At 32.0% G+C, this 25,999-nt stretch overlaps 1 protein-coding gene across 2 annotated transcripts in view; it reads right to left on the reverse strand.

The window, feature by feature from the left end:
- Sf3a1 (splicing factor 3a subunit 1) overlaps positions 1 to 25,571 on the reverse strand; it is a 52,063-nt gene extending 26,492 nt beyond the window's left edge. Inside the window, exons 1-10 of one of the 2 annotated variants that reach the window (XM_035369034.2) lie at positions 25,419 to 25,571; positions 21,632 to 21,670; positions 16,029 to 16,157; positions 13,678 to 13,715; positions 12,316 to 12,434; positions 11,959 to 12,118; positions 6,338 to 6,400; positions 5,508 to 5,598; positions 1,707 to 1,778; positions 1,361 to 1,437 (exon numbers count right to left, since the gene is read on the reverse strand). In XM_035369034.2, coding sequence (XP_035224925.1) covers positions 1,361 to 1,437; positions 1,707 to 1,778; positions 5,508 to 5,598; positions 6,338 to 6,400; positions 11,959 to 12,118; positions 12,316 to 12,434; positions 13,678 to 13,715; positions 16,029 to 16,157; positions 21,632 to 21,670; positions 25,419 to 25,539 — 909 coding nt within the window. In that variant the 5' untranslated portion in view covers positions 25,540 to 25,571. Of the gene's footprint in view, positions 1 to 1,360; positions 1,438 to 1,706; positions 1,779 to 5,507; positions 5,599 to 6,337; positions 6,401 to 11,958; positions 12,119 to 12,315; positions 12,435 to 13,677; positions 13,719 to 16,028; positions 16,158 to 21,631; positions 21,671 to 25,418 lie in introns of both variants that reach the window. The other variant, XM_035369027.2, reaches the window with a different exon arrangement.
- Between the last annotated feature and the right edge of the window lie 428 nt (positions 25,572 to 25,999).

Genomic DNA, 25,999 nt, shown 5'->3' on the forward strand with positions numbered 1-25,999 from the left:
GTTTTCTACAAATTGACAAAACTGAAGTCTGAGAATCTCATGACATCTGAGAATTTATTCATAATAATGATTATTAGACAACTTGGAAAAAAATACTCTAAGTCCTTTGTAAGTAAAATAATTATATTATCACTTCACAAAAGAATAATCTAAATTTATATCTGTTTTAAACATCAATAATCACATTTGCTTTAAAGACTATGCATATATTTTCTCTTTTTGGCTCTTTTCATAAATAAATCACAACATTCAGCACATAATCTGTTCTTTCACCTCATTTTAATACATTTTGTACACATAAAGGTAGACTTACTTCATTTTACAGTCAGCACACATAAAGTGCATTAACTTAGACAAATACTTACAAGTGACATATATAAATGCTATCTATATTTTTTGGAGATGACCAAATTTGAAAACTGAAGAAGAAGGTGCTTGCATTATAAGAAGCTCTAACTATAAATAGTGATTTTGCCATTAATCTGAAGAACCGACTGGGCATTATGCTTGCACTACAAGTTAGACAGCTCTGCAATGTTTCCAGCAGAGAAAATCTAAAATCTAGAACTCATCAATCTAGATTAAAATTATGAATGTATGTATATGCGAGGTTCCAACCTTTTATCTAACAGCTAAGTGTGTAGAAACCTCATGAACACTTAAGCGAATAATCGCTTTATGTCAGAAACAGATATGTAAAACTCATGAAGGGTTAATTACCCTTTATTTCTCAAAACAGAAATTTAACAGATGGTCCCTTTCTCAGGATGTACAGGAAAGCCTCCACTTGGGCTTGAACTCAAAGTAATTAGAAATAAAACTTAACTAAAAAGATATAGCCAGAGCTATCAAGATTTCTAAGTAGTTGGACCCTAAATATCAACTAAGCTGGCGAAGCTATCAAGAACCTGAGATAAGGCCGAGCGTAGTAATAGCTTAGACAGAGTGCAGCCAAAAGGCAAACGTGCACTAATCAGATCTCTGGCTTTCTAACGAAGTCGGTGGAACTTTGACTTAAATAATGATCTTAACTGCATTAACCATGATTCTAAATAAACATTCTGGTAGGAAATTGTACGCTGAAATTAGGAAGGACAGGAAAGTAGCTTTAACAAAAGATAACTGTTAAAAACTTAGGATACACCTTACATATATACTTCAATATTATTAAATAATTTATATAATTAATCAAAATTCACTAATAAAACATAGTGGATTTTAAGCACATTTTCATCAGGTCAAGAAAACGTGTATAATATGAAATTAATAGTTTGAAATTTTGCTCTTCAAATCCTTTGTAAGAGCAGTACTAAAATAATAACACATGAAAGATATGCAACTGATTAGAAATTTAAATTACCCCTTGTTCTTCAATTCGCTGTTGGTGCAAGACTCGACTACCAACTTCATCAGGATTGGTGGGTGGAGGGAATAGACCTAATAAAGAAATAAAAAAGTTACACATAAAACAATTTCTATTTCTTAATTGATTTATAGTAAAATTGCGGTACTCTTCTGTTATCGGGACCGGATTCAGAAATGTATGTACATATGCATTTATGTGTTCATGAATGCATGGATATATGTATGTGTGCGTATACACACACATATGCATACACATGGGCATACTTACATAGATTTCTGAATCTGGTCCCAATAAGAGAAGAGCACCAGAATTACATACCAAGTTATAAATAATCAAGTACCTTGTTCATTAGGCTGATAATCAACAGTTTCCACTACTACAAAGTCATGCCAATCAATCTGGGCATATTGAACTAAAAAAGAAAAGAAATACTTTATGTATCAATATTTATAATACAAAATCGACTTTATAATATAATGACAGAATGACTATCTAAATATGATTTTATACATTCAAATTATTATATAATGCAATTTGAATTTAGTTTATCACCGATCTACCTGATGCATGTACAATACAATACACTAGAATGGCTGCACTTAGCAATTTTTAAAACACAAACTATAGATAATACAATAAAATGTAGGGTAGTAATCTGATCATCGAACAGGATTGCCATTCAAACAGCAGAATGAAATTCCCCTACTTTCCACACGTGTTTCAAGAAAATTCCAGGCTATCCATGTAGTGCACGTTGGCTGTGCTGAGAATCCTCAAAGCATTACTTTCATAACTAAAATAGGAGCTGTTTTCTCCACTGAGGATTGAGATTAGAAATCTGCCCAATCGGGATTTAAAAATGTCTTTTCTGCATACATTTTGCAATTAAAGGAAGAAAGAAATCTATTTAATGATATTTTAAAATAAATTCAAGTGATTTTTAATTTAGCAAACTACATAAGTAAAAAATATTTGCACTAAATTTCGTGATGGTACGTCACATTACTGCTAGAATTAGTTTCATAAGTGTGCTAGAGAAAATTTCCTGAAATTTGAAAGCAATAACTAATAATAAATAAATTTAGAAGAAAGAAGATGCATTAAATGATACGAAAAACGTTAAAATAAAGTTAATTACTTAAAGATTAAAAACTGAATTTAAAAAATTTATAGCATTTTGGCGAATACAGATATACTGGATTAGCCTAGATGATCGATTATTATCTTTTTATTTTACTGCAAAATGACACATAAGGCATTTAAGAAGGAAGAAAAGGTTTAAAAGATTTTGTTTTATACGACAATCAGGGGAATTTATTTTCCTTCAACAAGCACTGCATATATGTTCATGTGAATTACTAGATTCTTGAGGTTACTGGAAATCAAAGATGTCAGAGCAAAAACTGCTTTTTTGGGAATTACAGGATGAAATTCCCAAACGTTTTTGGTAAATTTTCGAATTCCCTGACTTTTCCTGGTAGAGTGGCAACCCTGGTAGAACAACTGACTGAAACTAACAGAGCAGATATCTACTAATCAGAAAATTCGACAAAGATTTTTCCAAAATTTCCATTCACATTTTAAAAGTCTATCAGATACAAAATAATAATATATATAACTAGTGATCATTAAACTGCTGGCCATCCAAAATGCAAAACCATGATGGAAGCATCCAAACAGCATGAAACATCATGTGTATACCGCATAGAATATGCAAATGATGATGATTTCAGCACACTCACACATCACGCGAAACTGCATTGCTGCTTACAATTCATATTTAAAAGAGGAAAGACTGCAATTTAGAATAATGTGAATTATTCTCTTGTGAGAATTTTTGTATGTGCAGCTTCAGTATGCCTCATAGAAAAACACAAGCATCATTCGAGCACGTTTCCGAGCTTCACCGAGACAGAATCATTGTATACAGAGATTGTGGATTATCCTTCCAGGAAATAGGTCGTCATGTCGAACATAGCCAAGCAACAACCAGACAAATATGGTATCGGCAGAAGCAGAAGGGAACAATTGATGGACAGGAAAAACTGCAACCACCTCTTCAAGGGAAGACAGGTACTTCCGTACACAACTAATAAGAATTATCAGTACACTTTTAATAGTAGCCAATGGCATATCCCTTAGGTTCTATAGCCTTTTTACCTTCAAAGGCTTGCATGTGGCCACATTTCAACACATTTTGGAATGCATTCTTTCAATAATCAAGATCTGGATGATAAAACACTTAAAAATGGAAGTGTACTTAATAAAAATCAACTTAAAAAAGTTCAGAATAGCATATTAAAAATATTCTTCTCCAACTAAATCTTATAATCTAAAAATGTTTATATTCTTCTCCAACTAAATCTTATAATCTAAAAATGTTTATCATGCATATGATTATCAGTTTTGATGTTCAATACATAACTAAATTAAAAAAATCTTAAAATCATGAGGAATTCAAAATACTGCAATCAACACCACACAACCAGCAAATTGTAGGAATACACTGGTGACAGAAAAATACACTGCATACTGACAAAGTAGGATTTTGAAATCAGTTTAGATATCCCTCTGGAAGGGGGAAGGAACCTCAAAGATCGCAAGATAAGTAAAGTGATCAAAGATAATAATATTCACACTTTCATTAGCTAATTTCTTTCTTTCCACTTTTCATTAATAACCACAGTAACTGCTTTGGTCTCTCAGTAGAGCCATAAAAAGATCTAGCAGTTCACTACACACATGGCTGTTGATTATATATTGTTTGTTCTGCCTTAAATTTATTGCTTTCTATCAAAAATTTTTAATTTTTATTAATTTTTAGTTCAGTAATAAATAAATAAACAAAATATATATATATTTTTTTCTTAAATCTGAAAATTTTCAGATTTTATATTACGTCCAAAGGTTTTTTAAAAATCTTTTTGTGTGTTAATGCTGTCGCACTTAAATCATAAAATTTAATCAACAGCAATATCACAAAATAATTTTAAAAGAGCATATCTTTAGAATTTCCAATACACAGTCTCGCATGCTGGAGATGAAAAGTCCCCCCCCCCCGTACAGTGATGCCATTGTTCACTTTGAAATTGTTGAGTTTGTTAATGAAAAATTCATTAAAGCTTTACAAAATATGAAATACATAATAAAACAAATTCCAAATTTCAAACGCGGGCTTCCGGATGCCCATATTGGATTGGAGGACTACATTATTCAAAATTTGATGGCTCTAGGTACCATTGTTTTATCACAATGCAAGAAACATACATGCATTCATGCAGATTCTTTATTATTTAATTTCTTTAAATATAATACAAGGCAATAATATTTGGTGGCAACAATTTTAAAAAAGATACACCCTTTTAAAAATTTCAATGCAAAATGAAATTAATAGCCCTTCTGGGTTAAAAAAACTTTATATTGAATTTTAGAAATAGCAAGTTTTCAGTTCCAGATGGGAAAAAGTTAAGCAACTATTAAATAAGAAATGAATGCCATTAGTAACTTTTCAATGAAGACAAAAAATGATGATAATTAAAACCAGAGAAACAACAATATGTTCATTCAGTGAAAGAGGCTGCACCTACAAAATGCAGCCTTTTAATTTTTATAGGCAGTTATGGAACAAAAGATGACCTTCCTGCAATTTTAGCTTGTAATTCATTTTTTTAAATTGCATTCTCTGAATGATAAAAAATACTTAATAAGATAACATAAAATTTAACACCATAAACAAATATTACAATAATAGGTTAAACCTCTGGATTTAAGAAGAAATGAAGGTAGGTGGGGTTCCCATTATTTCAGCATTTTTTTAGCCTCAAATATAAATCAAAGTGCAAAACAAGAGTTAATTACCTTCTCAAAAAATATTAACAAAAAACTTTGATTAAACTGAAAATATATATTAGAAATAAACAAATAAAACAATCATTACAATAAACTGTAGTTTTTTAGGAAGTATGTATGCATTTTTCTTATTTTAAGGGTCATTATACATAACTCCTTCCATTCTTGATATTTGGAGTCCAAAAAATGCCCCTGGCCAGCAAAATAATAAAAAAAAAAAATTAAATTGACTTTTTTAATAGGTAACAAGTTAGTTCAGGCCATGCTTTAGTTTTAAAACAATTTAAATTACCTCTTTCCCTTTCAGCTTCCTCTTCTTCCCGTCTTTTTATTGCTTCTTGTTGACGAGTCCATTCGACTCTGTATCGAACTTGATCTAAAACCTAAAATCAATTTCATGACATCGAAAAGGAGAAAAAAATCAATTTCAGTCAAATGGTAATTTACTTTTTAAAGATATTCTGCTACTTTTTCTTTTTTACATAAAAACAGTCCAGATTTTTAGGTTAAAAAATATATAAATATTTTATGTTTAAATAAAAAAGTAACAAACATTCAAGCCTTCAAATCTGGAAATTTTAAGAATTAAATGATAACAAGATATATAAAACATTACTGTATGTGCATATTTTCAATATTCTGACTGGCATACTAACCAAGTTTTCTGAGATATTATTTTCTTAAATCTCCAGAGTTTTTCATATATGAATTTTTTCACAACATATAACAAAATTAACAACTTCATAAATTTTTGTATGAAGGTCTAATGGCGTTTTAGTTCACACCTCAAAAGGGAATACAAAGAATTTATAGCATAAGAAAGGACTTTTCTTCACAGATTTATCAGGTATTTTGCCATTTACTATTTTACAAATACCAAAATTCATTTAAGCTTAAGAAATCATAATAATTAACAGAATGCTGCACTTTACTAGTTTTATACTTTCAGATATGAATGGCTAACATACAATAAATTTAATTCTGTAATTAATCTGTAATTAATCTTCATAATTCTGACAATCAGATAGACACATGCATCTTAAAAAAATAAGTTAAAAATAAGGATTTTACTAATGCATATCTCATCTAACAACAAAATGCCTTATTGATTTTAGAACTTACAGCTTTAGGTGAATCTGATTCCTTCTTGAGCTTGGTCATCAGATCCTTGGGAGGGATCAATATCTAGAAGGGAATTATTAATAAATAAATAAATAAATAAAAATTTAAGAAAAGAAAAACAGTTTTCAAAAGTTACAAGACTAGAAAAATTACAATTTGAACATATAATCACAAATTGTTACAGAGCAATCTTATCTCTACCCAAAAACAGGAAACAGAGACTATAAAGGTACATTTTAATCACAAATATAAAACTTAACAACTACAATATATGTAACTTATTTTTAGGATATTAATTGTACTTAATATAGTGTTACGGATTTTGTATTTATTTAGCTATTTTCAGTAGAATTTGTAGTTAAAATTATTTTATATTCCCGTGCAATGCAGCAAGAAACCTATTTGAAGAAAAAGTTATGCTGCAAAAATTAAAATACAGGAGCATGTGCATTTAAATTTTAATAAACAGATATTCTGTAATTGTACTCTTTTGCTATCCAGAAAATCAAGAAAATACCAGAATGTTTTCATACAGGATTAAAAAGCTTATAAAAGCTGAAGGAAACATCTCAATTCAGTTGTTTACTTAGTGCTGTTATTGATTGTAGCAAATTCGGGTGAGGAGTTCTATTCCACGTTTTAGTAGTTTTAAACTATTGTGAGATATTGCAATATTGTATGAATATCTCTGAGGAAATTTCAGGATTGATAAGAATAAATTTTATTCACTTTTCATCGATTATGAAATCGTACGCGCGCAACACTTTTGGTGTCAGGGGTGGGATTTGAATGCCAATAACAAGAGGGATAGAAGAAGAAATAAGGCGACTCGTCACTGCTCTTGCTGCATTCCAAGAAAAGATGAAAGCTGTCCAAGCATCCTTTAAAGAAGAGATTAAAGCGGGACAAGGTTTATTTAAAGTAGAGATGAAAGTTCTTCAAGAAAAGATAGAAACTGGTCAAGTTACTCTTAAAAGCAGAAATGAAAGCTGTTCAAGAAAAGATGGAAGCCGGTGATGTATCTGTTAAACAAGAAATGAAAGCTGTTCAGGAATCTGTTAAAGTAGAAATGAAGGCTGTTTAAGAAAGGATTGAAGCAGGTTAAGAGGAAATTACCTGCATAATAGAAAACAAATTTTAGACTATGGAAGGCAGAACTGATGCTGTTGAAAATAAAGTTGGTCACATTGAAAAAAGAGTTTCTTCTGTAAAAGAACAAATAGAAGAAAGAGTTTATTTTGTGAAAAAGCATAGAAGAGAGAGTTTTGGCCTTGGAACAACAAATAGGTTACAGAGTTTCTTCTATCAAAGAAGAAATTGAAGGAAGAGTTGGAGCAGCTCAACAACAAATTGATGACAGGGTTTCTTCGATGGCCAAGGAAGTTGATGCGTTAAAGAAATCCATAGTGACGCGGCGGCAGAGAGCAATTCTGGTGGTTTTAAATTTTTAACCATGCCTGCTTGTCCCTCCCTGAAACTATCCACATATGATGGGAAGAATTCCTGGCAAGTGTATATGGCAGAAGCGAACGAATGGGATTCCCAAACTAAGGACTTTCTAAGGAAATACAATTTTTCCTTGGACTTTAAAAATAGCAAACTGCATTATGCCTATGATGACATAGCCCTATTAGAAATTAATGATGAAGGAGTGAAATCTATCCACAAAATATAGCTCAAGACGATATCACAGTACACAAAGGAGCAGAGTTTTTACTACCTGCATCCATAGCCGAAAACAGCAATTTCCGCTATGGCATCATAGAATATCCCAAGAACTGTAATAGCCCGAAAAGAGTACTAGTAGCCTCAGCACTTGTTGACCTATCGCAAACAATTATCCTGGTAAGAGTTGACAAAAGGCGAGTTATTAAAAAAGGGTTAAGTGGTTGCAGTATGTCATCCAGTGACCAGCATTAAACGAAACATTCCAGAATCTGTGTCTTCAGAAAGCATTATATCAGAGTTATTGCAGAATGTGCAATTAAACGATGAAGAGAGGAATGCTGATGAACGCGTCATTCAAGATCTTCAAGAAGTTTCCTCCTGCTTGTCTTCTGATGTGAGTTGAACCAGTTTGATGCAACATAAAATTGATACCGGTGATCATCCACCAATCAAGCAACATCCAAAACATCTACCAATTGCTAGAAACAAGAAGAAGTACGAATACATTTAAAGGACATGCAAGAAAGCAATGTCATCGAACCTTCCACAAGTCCATGGGCATTTCCCATAGTCCTCATCAGAAAGAAAGAGTGTTCAACGAGGTTTTTTGTTGACCATCACCGGTTGAACGAGGTTACGAAAAAAGACAGCCACACTCTTCCTAGAATTGACGACATTTTGGACACTCTTTCAGGAAGCACGTAGTTTTTGATGCTTGATCTAAAGAGTGGATATTGGTAGTAAAGAGTGGTAGTAGAGGTACATCCTGATGACCAAGAAAAAGACAGCATTTGCTATGGGACAAGGACTTTGGCAGTTCAAGGTGATGCCGTTAGAACTGTGTAATGCACTGCCAATATTCGAATGCCTAATGGAGACTGTTTTGAAAAGTCTTTCGTACGAAGCCTGTCTGATATACCTGGACGATATCATCATCGTCGGAAAGAGTTTTGAAGAACATCTAAAAAATCTTAACAAGGTACTTCAGAAACTAAAAGGAGCCAATTTTGAGTCCCGCTAAATGCAAATTAATCTAAAGTTGAGTCCCTCTAAATGCAAATTATTCAGACAGGAAGTGGCTTACCTCGGATATGTCATCTCTGCTGAAGGTGTGTGCATGGATCCTGAAAAGGTGTCAGCCGTTAAAAACTGGAAACGTACTGAAAATGTCCATTAGCTGAGAAGCTTCCTAGGACTTTGCATCTGCTATAGGAGATCCATGAACGACTTTTCTTCCATCACAAGAGCTCTTCACAAGCTGACAGAGAGCAAGCAAAAGTTCTTGTGGACAAAAGAATGTGAGGATGCACTTAAAGCACCTGAAGGAAGCTTTAACATCTGCTCCACTCCTGACGCATGCTCAGCTCGACAGACCATTTATTCTTGACACAGATGCGAGCAAAGAAAGTGCTGGTGCTGTTTTGTCTTGTTTGCCAAGAACATGTAGTGGCTTACTGGAGCAAGTGCCTCTCTAAACTAAAGAGGAATTACTGTCACCAGGACTGTGCTGCTCGCCATAGTCAAAGCCTTACAGCGTTTCCATCATCTATATGGCAGAAAATTCCTACCCCCACGGATCCTTGGCTTGGCTTTTAAATTTCAAGAATCCTGAGGGTCAAACAGCTAGGTGAATAGAAACTCCAGGAATATGACATCACTATCTATCATCAGAAGGGATCATGGTAATTTACTTTTTAAATGTAACATGGAAACACTGACGCCCTGTCTAGAAAACTTTGCTCAGACAGCTGCCGATATTATTCCAGGGTCAAAGCGAAATACGAGCTGCTGAGTCTGGTGGCACGACTGATTACAACATCAACATTGGCTGATTGAGACCCATGGAGTGACAAAGAAGTCAGGAAAGACCAGCTGGAAGACGGCAACATTAAACCCATAATTGAACTGATGGCGTCTTCAAACAGAAAGGCTACTTGTCAGGACGTTTCAATCTATAGTACCACAACAAAACAATATTGGGCCCTCTGGGACTCGCTCCACATTAGAAACGGGGTCTTGTACTGGAAATTCGAATTGGACGATGGGAAGACTTCCATTGGCAAATGATACCTCCAAGATCTCGGATTCCGGATGTCCTTAAAGAACTACATAGCAGCTCTACAGCAGGTCAATTTGGAATAATGAAGACTTGCAGAGAATTCATGAGCGCTTCTGCTGGAATAATGCAAAGGATGTTGTGCAAAAGTGGTGCTCATCTTGCGATGCCTGTGCAGGTCGGAAAGGACCGGAGAAACGCAGCCGAGGCAAGCTGCAACGATACAATGTAGTAGCACCTTTTGAGCATATTGCTTTTGATATCTTGGGACCTCTGCCACGAACTGCTGATGGCAACAAATACATCCTTGTTGTCATTGATTACTTCACCAAGTGGCCTGAAGATCCCGAGATTAGCAGAGGTGATGATACAGCATTGGATTTCCAGGTTTGGAATGTCTCTTCAGTTACATTTTGATCAGGGAAGGAATTTTACCTCGGCTGAAATCGAAGAACTCTGCAAGCTACTTGGCATTGACAAAACCCAAACGATGTCTTTACATTCCCAGTCGGATGGCATGGTACACAGAGGTATAATTGAACCATCCTTAATAACCTCTGGTTGGTTTCCAGAAACTACCAGGAACCACTGTTTTTATTGTTTTACCACAGTGCTGTCCACGAGACTACCAGCTATTCCCCATCTCAGATGCTCGTTGATCGTGACCTACGTCCGCCTTGTGATCTCTTGTTTGGTCGCCTTCCCCCGAGGAATACATACAGGATCTCCAGGCCCAGTTTTGCACCAGAGCAAATCAACTTGGTGACTGAGAAGCTGAAGATCCAATATGACACCAGAGCCACTGCACATCGATTCAACAAAGGAGACAAGGTGTGGTAATGGAATCCGACTCAACAGAAAGGACTCTGTCCAAAACTACAGTCACCTTGGGATGGTCTGTACAGAGTCCTAAACAGGCTGAACAATGTTGTGGTTCGGATCCATAAGTCATAGAACTCTAAGCCTAAAGTCATTCATTACGATAGGTTGGCTCCTTACTATGGCCATAGTACATAGTGTATATAATGTAAATAGTATATGACCATGGTCCTTTTAGTTTCTAAATTTGAAAAATTTATGCACTCATTTGATTTGATACTTATTGCAATTATTTATTATTTACGTTGTTTCTAATGTAATGTTTATTAATGCATTGATGCCTTAGCTGTAAGTTTGGTTTCCGGTCCAGGGATTGTACTGCCCAGGTTGTGCAGTCGTTAGGAAGGGGCCAATGTTACAGATTTTGTATTTATTTAGCTACTTTTAGTAGAATTTGTAATTAAAATTGTTTTATATCCCTGTGCAATGCTACGCTGAAAAAATTAAAATACAGGAGCATGCACATTTAACATTTTAATAAATAGATATTTTGTAATTTTACTCTTTTTCTATCCAGAAAAATCAGGAAAAATACTAGAATGTTCTTGTGTAGAATTAGAAAGCTTATAAAAGTTGGAGGAAAAAATCTCAATTCAGTTGTTTACTTAGTGCTGTTATTGAACGTAGTGAATTCGCGGCAAGATTGGATTAGTTTTCTTAGTGTGTTGAACTGAGTTCTATTCAACGTTTTAGTACTTACAAATATAACTACTGTGAGATATTGCAATATTGTACCACTATCTCTGAGGAAATTTCAACATTTGGTTTTATTTGTTGTGATAAGAACACATCTTATTCACTTTTCATTAACTTGTGTATTCAATCCAGTACAAACCCGTATGCACTGAACAACAGAATTTTAGATATTAAAAATTATCAAGTTAACTACATACATTCTATAAAAGTATTTGTATCCATGAATACTGTTAAGAATTTAAACATGCCAATCATAATTTTACATATTACTTTAAGTTCTGTGAACAAGTTAAAAAAAATTATGAAAATATTAGTAGCTTACTTTTGTATACTGTTCCAGAAGTTTCGTAAAATAATTGAACAAACTGTGCTGTGGTCTTAAAAAATCAAACTGATAATTCCTTTGTTCCCTATTCATCAAATTAGTCAAGAACTGACGCCCATTCCGAGCAACAAATTGAGCAGTCAGTTTAACAATGTCACTAGAACAGAACAGCATGATATAAATTCAACTAATATTATAAAATAAATATTATATGAGTAAACTATGAAATTAAAGGGAAAAAAATAATTTATTATAAACATTTAGTTTATATCAGTACATATTTAAACAACACATTCAAAAATAATGTATGTCACAGAGTTTTTTTTTTTTTTTTTTTTCCCAATTCATACTTACAGATCAAATGCAGATATTGATGGAGGATCTATTATGAACTCATAATCTGGTGGAGGCTCTTTGGGAACAATCTGTATTTCTGTCAACTTCAAAACATCTGCCTTGGCAGCAGCAATTGACTGCACATGATTAAAATAAAACTTTTAAATATGAATTAAAAGCTCTAGCATGAACTAGTAAAGATCTATATAAAAAAAATACCGATAAGCATAGCTGAAGAGGATAAATTTGAGGACTGCAATATCAGAAAGCACATAACTAAATCAAATTTCATGCAACTAATGCATATTAACATAAAAATATATAAATAAAATCTAATTTTAAAAAACATACTTTTTAACATAGGATAAATATATGGATAGTTAATATATTTGTTATAAAAGATTTCAAAATAAAATGCAAACTATTTTCACACATTTAAAGGGCAAAAACTTCTAATAAAGTTGTTACTGATATTAAAAAAAAAAAAAAAAAAAAAAAAAAAAAAACAGAAATCTAAAATTAATAATAAAATTGCAATATAAATACTTTTGCTCATAAGAAATTGATTCTATTTTTATTAAGTTTTTAATATGCAGGCAAAATATAATGCCACAGCTGCCAATCTTGAAATATGAAAAACCATGAGATTCTCATGGGGGGGGGGAAACTGGGAGATTTTTGGCATAATTTTAAACTGATGTAAATGATTCAGATCATTGAACTATTTATAAAGCAGTTTTAATGCAAGCTACATTAGAATATAATTAGATATTGAAAATTTCTCATTCTTTTTTTACATTTTAAAAATGATTTTAAAAATTTAAAATATATTACATACTAGAGAATAAATGTTAACAATTAATTTTGGCAATACTTTTTTGTTTATTTACTAGGCTCAACACAATATTGAGCAAAAACAGGAAAAATTACTGGCTTCATTTACTGGGCTAAACATATTATTTAGACACAACTGAAAATATATTTAACATCCTTCACATGCTTGCTATTTATTCTTTTATTAATTCTGTCCAAAGCTGTGTGACATTGAAAAAAAAATGATAATGGAATTAAATTTGAATTAAATTTAGAGGAATAATCATTATAGCAATCACAGAAACATATATATTATAACACTTAAAACATATAAAAAGGAAGCTTCTATAAAACTCAAAATATTTAGATAGTTTCTACATTAAAAAATAGATAAAATATCAAAACTTTAGAATTTAAGTCCATAACTCAGATATTATGCAATTAAACTATGAGGCAATGATAATAAAAAATCTGAAAATGCAACTCTGATAATTAGGTAATTAATATTAAGCAATTTTAGTGAGAAATATCGGAAAAACTATTTAAACCAATATTAAATTTACTCACTTTAAGTGGAGGTGTATGGGTAACATTCACATCTGGAGCTACTGAAAATAATATGCAGTTAAAATAATGAACTATAATCCAACTTTCATATCAAAATTTTATAATTTATTAAAAAAGTCATAAATAACCAATGACCAAAACAAACAATAAAAACCACAGAGGAATTCAAAACTAAGAGGCATTGCCATTTTATAAATGCTTACAAAATAATGATTATGGTTCAGCAGTTATTTCTTAAACCTTGTCTGATACTTCTTATTCTTTAAATATAAAAATTTAAAGATTAAGAAGATTTGAGCATGCACAGCAGCAACGATTACTGCACTATGTAATTTCTATTACAAAATTTAAGGTAAGATATCATACTTAGCTGGATAGATTTAAGATTCAGTTACAGTGAAATATACATTAATTGATTATCAAAGTTTTGCTGCTGTGGCTTGTCTGTTAGTAATATCAGATCAAGCCAATGAATTGTTGAGACTTAAGAATTCAAGTATCTTTATAATAATCTAGTTATAATACAGAATTGATTTTTGACTGGAGTAAATTTGGTGTTTAAGACAGCTACTGCACAAAAGAATACACAAACCTGTAAAGACCTGAATTTGGGACATAAAAGATAAACTTTATGATACCAGAAGTATAATTCTCTTGGCCAAGGTGAAATCTAGTGAAAGAAGTATGGGTCTCTCTGCTGCTCACCTCAAGTATGGTAGCTGCTTGCAAGCATATAAGGCAAGATCAGGAGTGACTCTCAAAGATGAGTGATCTCGAATCTAACCGTAGCAAGTTCTGCAAAAGAAAGTGCCATAGCCTTCTGATGACGGTAACTAGAAGGCATATCAGCTTATTTCATTTCCACAGCTGTCTACATGTGATGGAACACACTTGAGAAACACCATATGATGTTCACTGACCGATTTCAACTTTAGGATAATGTTTCAATAGTGCATCATTACATTTCCACCATGCGATATATTTAAAGTAACTGTGATATATTAAAGTACTCTCCATCATAAACAGTACATCACTCAAATGAAAGCATTATTCTGAAGCACTGAAATAAAGCATAAGCAAATTCTTCAATAATCAGCACAACTGATTAAAATGAGGATGGAAATAAAAATTCGAGGTTTAAAACAAAACATGGAAAATTAAAAAGTTTTACTTAAAAATAAATACGAGAAATACTGCCATGGATACATATACAGGGATCAGAAATTGCAATAAAACTAATAACAATGAAACTATAATTGTGATAATCTTTTAACCTTATTAAACTGAATTTATGCAATCATCTACAACTCTAACAACATGCATCAATATAACTTATTCCCATGAAAATTTTTCACGAAGTTAACTTCATATCTGCTTGATTTCTTGAGAAATTTTCGACCAGGAAGAATTTAATCCTATTAATTGACTACCATGTAAATTGCAGGACAATTACAGGTGAATATTACTCCAACCTTCTTTACCAGCTAGATGCCAAAATTCATGAGAAGAGGCCTGGCTTGAAGAGGAAAAAAATCTTTTTTCACCAGGACAACGCAACTGTGCAGAAGGGTACATTAACGAGAGGAAAACTGCGAGATTTGAGGTACAATTTGTTCAGCCACTGCCCCCTATTCTCCTCATTTGGCACCCTTAGACTTCCATCTATTCCCAAATTTGAAGAAATTTCTTTCTGGGAAGCATTTCACATCTAATGAGGTTCAGAGATGGTCGTAGATGAATATTTTCACAAAATTCCAGACTGTCACTTTCGGGAAGGAATACTGATGTTCGAGAAACGCTGGCCCAAGTGTGTTGAAGTCAAGGGAGATTATGTAGAAAAATAAAAGAATTTTTTAACTGAAAGTCGCAGTTTTTCCTTGCCAGGCCAAGGATATTTTATCAATTTCTGTAATTTAATGCTGCTAAATTAATAGTTTTTCACTATTAACTTTTCAGTCACTGTTCTATGACTATACCCAAAATGTACAACAATTATGAGACTCTGTGAAATAGTGGAACAAAAAACTTAACAGCACACCACAGTTCACCATTATCTGGAGTCATACCTAGCAGTATTTCTAAGGAAGCATCATACACCAATGATGATTATATATTTGGGTCATTATTAGAAGTATGTGTTGAGCTGCAGCTACCTATGTAATTGTGAAAAATAAACTGTTCTAGTATGCATGACTTCGCGTGCAAAGTATTATTACTTGTTTGTGCACATATTATGAAGAAGCAACAAAAAATAGTTTTCAGCATTGACATAAAAATTTAAACAAATTTACAGAAATACAAGTAATATATTATTTTCAGTTAACTAAAGCATGAAATTATTTTATAATTACCTCCTTTTCCCTCTCTGAACTCTTTAACCTTATGTTGATAGTAAGCATTATAGGGATCACCAGGATTGAGGAAATTGAATTTCTTGTTGTTAATTTCATTTTGCCGAATACGAGCTTCAAATTCAGGTCCTGAAATTAATTCACATTTAAGTAAATTAATCCATTAGCTAGATGCACACACATAAAATACAATTATAATCCATTTCAGGCAATATCTCTTTAAAAAAAAGAAAGAAGAAAGAAAGAAAACAAGAGAGATGAATAAATAATACTAAGAAGCAGCTATCAATAAATATAAAGATACAACTAAAATTACTAATTCTTAAATTATTTCACTTAAAAAATATAAAAAAATTAAACATATATCACTTCAGAAGGGTAATATTTCATTAAATTACACTGCTTGTGAAAATAAAAGAATATCAGCAAAGTTAAAGAATGCCAAAAATAACAGAAGACAATAGGTACAAAAGCTTATTTTACAAATTACCATATTTGTTAGTTGATTCGTCTCAAAATACTGAATTTATAGTCCTATTTATAGAAATTTAAAAATGATGTTTACAAGAAATCTTTTCTTAACATGCAGTATAGTCCGCTCTAACAGAAATCCATACCTCACATCTTAATTTCATACAATCTGTCAATGTGTCGATCAAGTCTTGTAAAATTTGCGTATCATTCTTCTGAAAATACAGTTTTCAGATCCTGGAAGGTCTACAGCGGTATTTCACACAATGCATTACAGTGACCTAAGGCATCACATACACGCGGAATTGGTTAAGTCTGGTGAGTAAACTAGCCCGAGTGTTCCCCCCCCCATTTCCAAGTATTTTGACAAGAGGGATAATCAATATGCACAAACACTATCATCCATTAGCAAAAAATATGGAAATATGGATCAACAGCATTCCTAAACAATCTTATACAGGGTTCTAAGACCTTCCTCACATATCTTTGATTAGTTACAAAATAATCATCAAAGATAAGCAATTCAGTGTGGTCAATTTTCACGATTCTATCACAAACTGTAACATTGCTTTTAAGGAAATGGAATCTTTTAAACATAAAAAAAGGGAAATTGCATGTTCCTTACTTCTTCCAAATTAAAATGTATCTAGAACCTCAATTCAGGCAATATCTGGACTCATCATATAAGAGTACAGAGTATTACATTTTCAGGCTCTATTAAACACGAGTAACAACAGCATTTTAAAAAAGCCCCTTGAAGAAGGAGAGACTGGGTCACAAACTATTGGTTTTCTGGCATAAAATCCAAGCTCTTGAAGTTTTCATACAATAGAAATGGCTGATTCTAGTTCATATGTTAGAAGACTTAAAACCAACTTTTTTGCAGTTATTTTATGGTTTCTTTATGGAAACAATGGTAGAAAAGGTTTTCTGATTCAGTTACTTCTCCTGACTGCCTTTGATAAGGATATCTACAAACTAATTCACTACTTAAAAAGCAATTCAAAGTTATTGATACAGCATTTAGAGGAATATTCAGACCTTCAGAAACCTCCATTTGTGTTTGCCCTTCCCTCGAGTCAACTGATTAACCACCCTTTGCTACCTAAATATTTGTGACAGCATTCAATTTTTACTTGATAATAAAAACTTCACAACAGCTAACTCTATATAAAAAAGTACATGAAATCAAGTATGGTTTTAAATTTTTTGTTCTTAAAAAGGTTTGTAAAATATCTGTCAAAATGAAAACAAAATTTCTTTCTTTCTTTATTTATTATAATTGAGGTCGAGATCAACAACAGTAGAGGACAACAGTTATTGTATATCTAAAATATATTAACATACTGCCATATAAGAATAAATGGTTAGAGTAGATTTAAGAGTGCCCCTTGGATTATCGCTAAGTTGTTGTTTCATTGGTAAAAATATATTTACTGGTGCTCTTTGGCGATAACTGGTGATTTTTGGTGGTACATGGACACCGAGTTTGTGCAATTATTTGACTTTTTATTTTGGCTTTGTGTAGCAGCGATTTTGGCGCCAAAAATCACCGTTACACGAATCCAAAATAAGAAGTCAAAGAATTGCACAAACTAGGCACTATGCACTCCCTTGACTTGTACACATCGATCTATATTCACTTTAAGTCAAAGGCCAACAAAAAATATACGATCTCAAAACACTACATTTTAAATCAAACAATGAAATAACATAAAAAAGGAAATTCACCTTAGCACTACATAAAGAAAATATCCACTTACTTTATTCACAAATTTCCTCGTCTTCAGTTAAACAAAATTCCTTAAAACTTCCTAAAATTATCTGAACTAGAATCTGTATACTGGCATTGCTCCATAAATTCACAAAAATAAGAGTAAAAAACATCCTCTGATGTTTGACCATATGCATTTCTTTTCTACAAACAGGACACTTATAGTGGCAACTAAGGAAAACCTTCATTTACACACCAGGAAATTAATGCTTTCCCCCTTTTGTTTCATATCATACAGAAACTTCAAATTTATCTTACAACATTCAGCCATTTTACTATGAACTTCTTCTCCAAAATCCGTTCCATCGTTCAAATTCACCGCAATCACGCAACCAAATACATCATAATATCGTTTCCATAGCATTCAACTTCTCAGGTTACCACAAATGAAACAACTTGGTGATAAATGAAACAACAACTTGGCAATATACCTAGAGACACAATTCAGTCTACTCTAACCATTTCATTTATTGCCAAGTTGTTGTTTTATTTATGGTAACTCAAGTAGTTGAATGCTATGGAAATCCTAATATGATGTAACTGGTTGAGTGATTGCAGTGAATTTGAATGACAGAAAAAGATTTGGAAACGCTTGTTTGCGTGTTGGATTTTGGATAAGAAGTACATTGTTCTTTTGTGGTTTACTCGATAAAATGGTTGAATGTTGTAAGATTAATTTGAAGTTTCTGTACAATTAGGAATGAAAGGGAAAAAGCATTAATTGGCTGGCATGTAAATGAAAGGCTTACTTAGCAGCCATTATAAGTGTCCTGTTAAGTGTTCCTTCTTACAGGAAGGAAACGCGTATGGTCGAATGTCGGAGGATACTGACATTATGCAGGATATTTTTTACTCTTATTTTTGTGAATTTATGTGTCAATGGCAGATTACAGATTCTAGATCAGATAATTTTAGGAAGTTTTTGGATACTGTTAAGGAATATTGCTTAACTGAACACGGGGATATTTTAAATAACTGGATATTTTCTTTTGTGTAGTGCTAAGGTGAATTTCCTTTTTTATGTTATTTCATTGTTTGGTTTAAAATGTAGTTTTTTGAGACTGTACTGTAATTATCTGATCTAGAATCTGTAATCTGCCATTGACACATAAATTCACAAAAATAAGAGTAAAAAATATCCTGCATAATGTCAGTATCCTCCGACATTCGACCATACGCATTTCCTTCCTGTAAGAAGGAACACTTAACAGGACACTTATAATGGCTGCTAAGTAAGCCTTTTATTTACATGCCAGCCAATTAATGCTTTTTTCCCTTTCATTCCTAATTGTACAGAAACTTCAAATTAATCTTACAACATTCAACCATTTTATCGAGTAAACCACAAAAGAACAATGTACTTCTTATCCAAAATCCAACACGCAAACAAGCGTTTCCAAATCTTTTTCTGTCATTCAAATTCACTGCAATCACTCAACCAGTTACATCATATTAGGATTTCCATAGCATTATATATCTTTTGTTGGGTGCTAATTTGACTTTTTAAATGGATATAAATATATGTGTACATGGACAAAGTCAAGAGAGTGCATAGTTGTGCAATTCTCAGATTTTTTTTTCAAGTGAAAATGGGTCGATGTGTAACATAGATACCGAGTTTGTGCAATTCTTTGACTTATTACTTTGGATTTGTATATCGGCGATTTTTGGCGCAAAAATCACCGATACACAAAGCCAAAATAACAAGTCAAAGAACTGCACAAACTCAATGTCCATGCATCACCAAAAATCGCTAAAGGCTATCGCTATATAAAATCTTTCATCTGTGCTCCTGCACTTCTGAAAATTCTGTATTAAAATATAGGAGGAAAAAAAGAAATTACTCTAATGACTACCATATTAGATACAGTACAAAGTCCGAGATCCAGACCTCAAAGCTACCAACAACTCCCCCCCTTTGTGCATAATAAAACATCTGGAGAGTGTGAATTTTTAATTTCACTTTGGCACTAAATCGTTTTTGAAGAAACAATCACTTTAGCATAAATTTGTATGATCAATAATTTGGCTCCATTGATGCATATGTGCTTGGCATACATCTCAAACTGAAACAAGAAATGTTGATGAGGAAAAATATAACAAAAATCTCTTTCCATATGCTAAAAATAGGTTTTGTTACTGATACTCAGAGGCCAAATGATTAAACGTAGTGCTATTTGAATTAAGAATAACTGATTTGTTATTCACATAAACCCAGAACCAGCACCAGGGCTTGTATGGCTGCAAAATTTAGGGAAAACAAAGGGAGGTGTGCTTGGCATTAGAACTTAACATCCACAGAGACTGCGTCAGGCAGTAAGATATCTAGCACAAGCCTTCAGTTATATGTGGGACTTTATTTATTCAGAATTCGGATAAGTCTGAGAAGCATTTATTTATTCACTCGGATATGCATGTGCAAGAAATAGACATAAGTATAATAAATAACTAAACTATTACTCAGGCTTAATTGTCTCAGTGCATGATAAAATTTAGTGGAACAACTTGCCCTTAGCCACCAATTTCATGATACATAGCCAAATATGTGTAGTGAACAACAGCTAAATTTTATGATGATAGCTGCAAATTTTATAGGTTTTCGGATATTGCAAACCAAAGGTGACATTTTCCAATTAACGGATTCTGTAAAGAAATCTGGAGAAGCGGCAATAAATGAAGATGATATAAAAGTTTTTCATTATGATGACAATGCTCCTCCATTATCAATCAATTAATGGACGGCAAAATCTGCAGTATGGTTCTAGATACAGAAAATACCACTACAGATAGTGAAGAAAGTGACAGAGAAGTTACTGAAAATAAAAAAATTTCAATTGACAAGTTGGGATTCTCGACGCAGCAATTACAGGACTTCAACAATGTAAGATAACAAGAAATTATGTCTGTCTACAGAATTAAAGAGAATGTATTAGCACAAAAAACAAAGCAACTTTAAACAATGTACATTAAAATAAATGTTTAATAAAGTAAATAAATAAATAGGAAGCTTTTTTTGTAAATTTTAATACCCTTTAGATCATAAATGCTTCATTATTTGAAAAATCACAATTTCATATTTTTAATTTTTTAATTTCTACATGCCGTCTTACTAGATTTAAACTGATGATCTAATATCCGGAAAAATTCCAAATTCGAAATTACGGAAGTCCCTACGAGTCTGAAATTTGGACTTTGTACTGTATTAGCTTTAGTTCATCATAGAAAATTATGGAAAAGCTCTCAGAAAAGTATCAAAAAAAAAAAAAAAAAAAAAAAAAAACTCTTAACTGAAGAATTAAATATATATAAAGAACAATTTTATCATAATATTAATTTAATGTCAAAATATCATACACACCATTTCTAGCAACAAAGCTGGCAGTCTTGTCAACAATATCTAAAAAACTGTTAAGAAAATATTAATAAAAATTCAAATATTACTTATCAAGTTATCTCATATATTTGGAAACATATATGGCAAAAAATACATCACATAAGTTTTGGTTATAACAACAAAAAATATTGTTCATAAAAATTTCATTACTAATTGCTTGGAACTATTTCAAAATCCTTTTTCTCTTGGAAAGTGGGGGAAGACAAGAGGCTTTATATATGTAGTGCCGAACGCTTGGAGCTGTGATGAAAACCAGATGCTGTGAGGTCATTCTCTCATTCATACTACTAGCTCCGAAAGCACCAAGCAAAATTAGGGGGATTACCGTTTTGAGATGATAGATGATTGACGTGGGAGCAGAGACGCTGCTTCTGTTCAAAAAGAACTTTGACGAATAATTACTTGTTAAATTCTCTTAAATGTTAAATTTATGTAATAATCGTCTGTCTGATTAAAATGTCTTTTGTTAAATACTTTGCTCATCGTTTAAAATCCTCACAAAAATTTTCTCAGAAGTGGGATAAAATTTTTGTGGGGATTTTAAACGATGAACAAATTAATTAACGAAAGACATTTTAATTACATAAATTTAACATTTAAGAGAATTAAACAAGTAATGATTCGTCAAAGTTTTTTTTTAACAGAAGCAGCGTCTCTGCTCCCACGTCAATCGTCTATCATCTCAAAACGGTAATACCCCTAAATTTGCTTCGCGCTTTTGAAGCTCGTAGAGCATGGACCTTATAAGAGATAGACTAACCCAGTGGGCGGGGCGCACGTCACCGACATGTCGGCAAGAAAGAGTAGGGACGATCTGGTTTACTTTAACACTGAAACCTATGGCGTTTGTATCACATAACACTTTTTAATTATTAAATGTGATATGTTGTATAGTGATGAGATTATAAAAGCCACAGTTTTTTCCAAATAGGATTTAATATATCTCATTAAAGCACTTTTTACTGCATTTCGCGCATTTTTTTCAAGCGTAATTCTTGTTCAAACATATTTACTTCGGTAAAATGGTAAAAACTCTAAGCACAAAATTTATGAACTTAATATTTGCGTACAAATAACGTAAAATTAAATAAGATTGATAGTACATGATGCTTTGAAATAAATAAATAAACAAGATCTGATATATTTTTTTTTTTTAAATTTAATGACCATTTTTAGGCAGTGATTTTCAAAACTATAATAGCATTACAAAACAATCATTTTTTTGATTATATCATCATTAACTTATTAACATTAAAGTGGAATATTTATTTTAGTAATTTATAAAATTCGGAGCATAAAAGTTTGAGTTTAATGAAAGGGGGAAAAAAAGGTAAAATAAAATCTAGAAGCACTTAGATTTTATATTATTTCAAAGCATCACATACTATCAATCTTATTTAATTTTACGTTATTTGTATGCAAAATTAAGTTCATAAATTTTGTGCCGAGCAATTTTACCGTTTTACCAAAATAAAGATGTTTGTACAAGAATTATGAGTGAAAAAAATGCGCAAAATGCAGTAAAAAGTGCTTTAATGAGATATATTAAATCCTATTTGGAAAAAACTGTGGCTTTCATAATCTCATCACTATACAACGTATCACATTTAATAATTAAAAAGAGTTATGTGATACAAGCGCCATAGGTTTCTGTGTTAAAGTAAACCAGATCGTCCCTACTCTTTCTTGCCGACATGTTGGTGATGCGAGCTCCGCCCACTGGGTTAGTCTATCTCTTATAAGGTCCATGATCTGGTTTTCAACACAGCTCCAAGCGATCAGCACTACATTTTCGGCCATCCGAGGGTGGACTGGCCCTCCAAGACACTTATATATATATTTAGTACAATATTGTTACATATTTTAAAAGGCATCGGAGATTTTAAAAGAAAGATATTTAAATTTAATATGAAGATAAATTAATATACATAAAAGAAAAATTAAAAAAATTACAAACTCCTAAGTTAAATACACAGGACTAGGTTACGACTGGAAGGAGGAAGGGTAAAGGCAAGGAACTGAAGGAAATAAACAACCATGTGCCTAATGGGTCTGCTACAGTATAGATAATATATATAATTTCTAATAAGAGTTTAATCCATGTGAATATAAATGCTTTATTATTTCAGCAATAAAATGCAAAGTAATTTTTAAAAAGATCCAGTGAAAAGTGTGGGTACTTTCCAATTATATACATCCTTGTCAATATGTTATGAAGCAAAGCAGCACGTCGGCAAAGTAATTGTACGACAACCTATAACGTCGTCAAAAACCCATATATCCATGCACATAGCACGTGTTTTGGCCAGTGTTCACTGGCAAACTACAAGGATTCAAGTATGCACAATTCTCGGATTTATTTGTGTACATGTGTAGAATGGAAAAAAAAAAAAAAAAAAATTAGGATTTCTCAGAAAAGAAGAGTTCTGTTCCTCATGGTTTTTACTTTTATTGATTGATTACTCTTGTATGGAGTTCTTTGGGAATATTTACCTTTTTGAAAATTCCGCATACTAGTTTGTCAAAAAATTAGTCAGCTACAAGTTCACGACTTTTTGGTGGGGAAGAAGTACCATAAATTAACAGAAAAATTTTTAAAATTTGTATTAAAATAGTTAGAAATTACATGGTTAAAAGTTAAACTCATTTAAAATTCCTTTCTACCACAATATCACTTACTCCGTGGCTTACAGATATTTTACTACATGCAAGAGAATTCAGCAATATAACGCAACCTATTACATCGCTATCCTGCTAATAAAAAAATATATCATTTTATTTACTTCATGCAACATTAATAAACTAGTCTACTGTTTCATGTTTTAAAAATATTTTTAAATATTAGTCAACAAGAGTTACAATCTCACATCAATTATTGTTAAAATACTGGTAATAAAACAAAAAGGAACAGAAAAATTTAACATGCAATAAATTTGGTATTCTCAACTGCATTACAAAACATCTCATTATGTATTGCATCTAAAATACGTGGGTTGCTTCAGCGAAGCAGATATTTTTGAGCACATTATCTAAATTTTAGGTGCCTAATGTACATCCAGAGTATAATTGATAAGCGTGATACTTTTTATGCAAGTCTCATTGTTATGCATTCACATCATAATCATTTTAATTGATATATATATATTAAAAAAACAATATTTGAAATCAGATACATTTTTTATTCATATTTTCTACTTGTATCAAAATGGCATAACGATTTAAAACATTAAGTCTTTATATCCAATTATCACAGCTATTTTTATAATCTGAGAAACAGTGTTTAAAAACAATATTTTAACCTAAAAATAATTAGCAATTACAAAAGTGGCCTTTCATTTTAAAATATAATGCAACATATTTAAAATATATATAACAGTTTTTCAAACACCTTAGCGTCTTAATAAGTTATGATATGAAATACTGACGAAATAAAAATTTCCTTTTTGAAATAAAATATGCTACATATAACAGTTATTACAAAAGCATGTTTTTTGATTCTACATTTTATGGTAATAAAAATATTACATATTAAACATATGATAAATTCCAAGTAAAATTTGTTAGGCAATCGGCTATTAAAAATATCTTCTTTTGTAAAATATCTTTTAACATATTTCCTAAAACTTCTTTAAATGTAGCGCACACATAAATAGTAAATAAACTCAAAATACAAACGTCCACAGTGTGAAACCCCTGTTACATTTTAAATATGATAAGAAATTTCTAAACGTATCTATAAAGAAAAGGATACTTCTTAATTCTGGAGGAGGGTAAATGATACCAATCGTAGGTTTGGAGGGAGCACTGTCCTGTGCATTTTCAGTCTGATTTTCTGTCGGAACTTCAGTTTCAACAGTTGGCACAGGAGCCATATTTCATAAAATTATTATCTAACAATTAAATAAACGAAAAGGTACGGAAAGTTTAGTTGTTTTCATCATGCTTTCGCTGGCTCAGGAAGTTTAATTGTTCAGCTTCCGTGGTTCAAAATACGAAATACTATCTAAGAAGGTTCACAGATGAAGCAGGAAAGGTCAACATGGTTTATATGTCACACTTTATGCCAATGACAAGGCATTTTCCTTCAAAAGATTTCGTTGGAAATGTTATAGTAATCTGTTGAAGAAATGATAGGATAGTACGTAGGATGAGACACAATTTGATATCCCAAATTATGGATTTACTGTTTCGTTGCTATTTACACATGTAATCGAGCTGTATCCTGAAGCAATACATCCCTATATTTAATATCAGCCGGTGTATCAACAGGTTATCTATTAGAAAAAACGCTCTTTAACATTTATGTAAACGACATTCCATGTTCAACCAACT

This window comes from Stegodyphus dumicola, chromosome 5 (assembly GCF_044657685.1).
Source record: "Stegodyphus dumicola isolate Sdum_Otavi_A_Nest chromosome 5, ASM4465768v1".
Lineage (NCBI taxonomy): Eukaryota > Metazoa > Arthropoda > Arachnida > Araneae > Eresidae > Stegodyphus > Stegodyphus dumicola.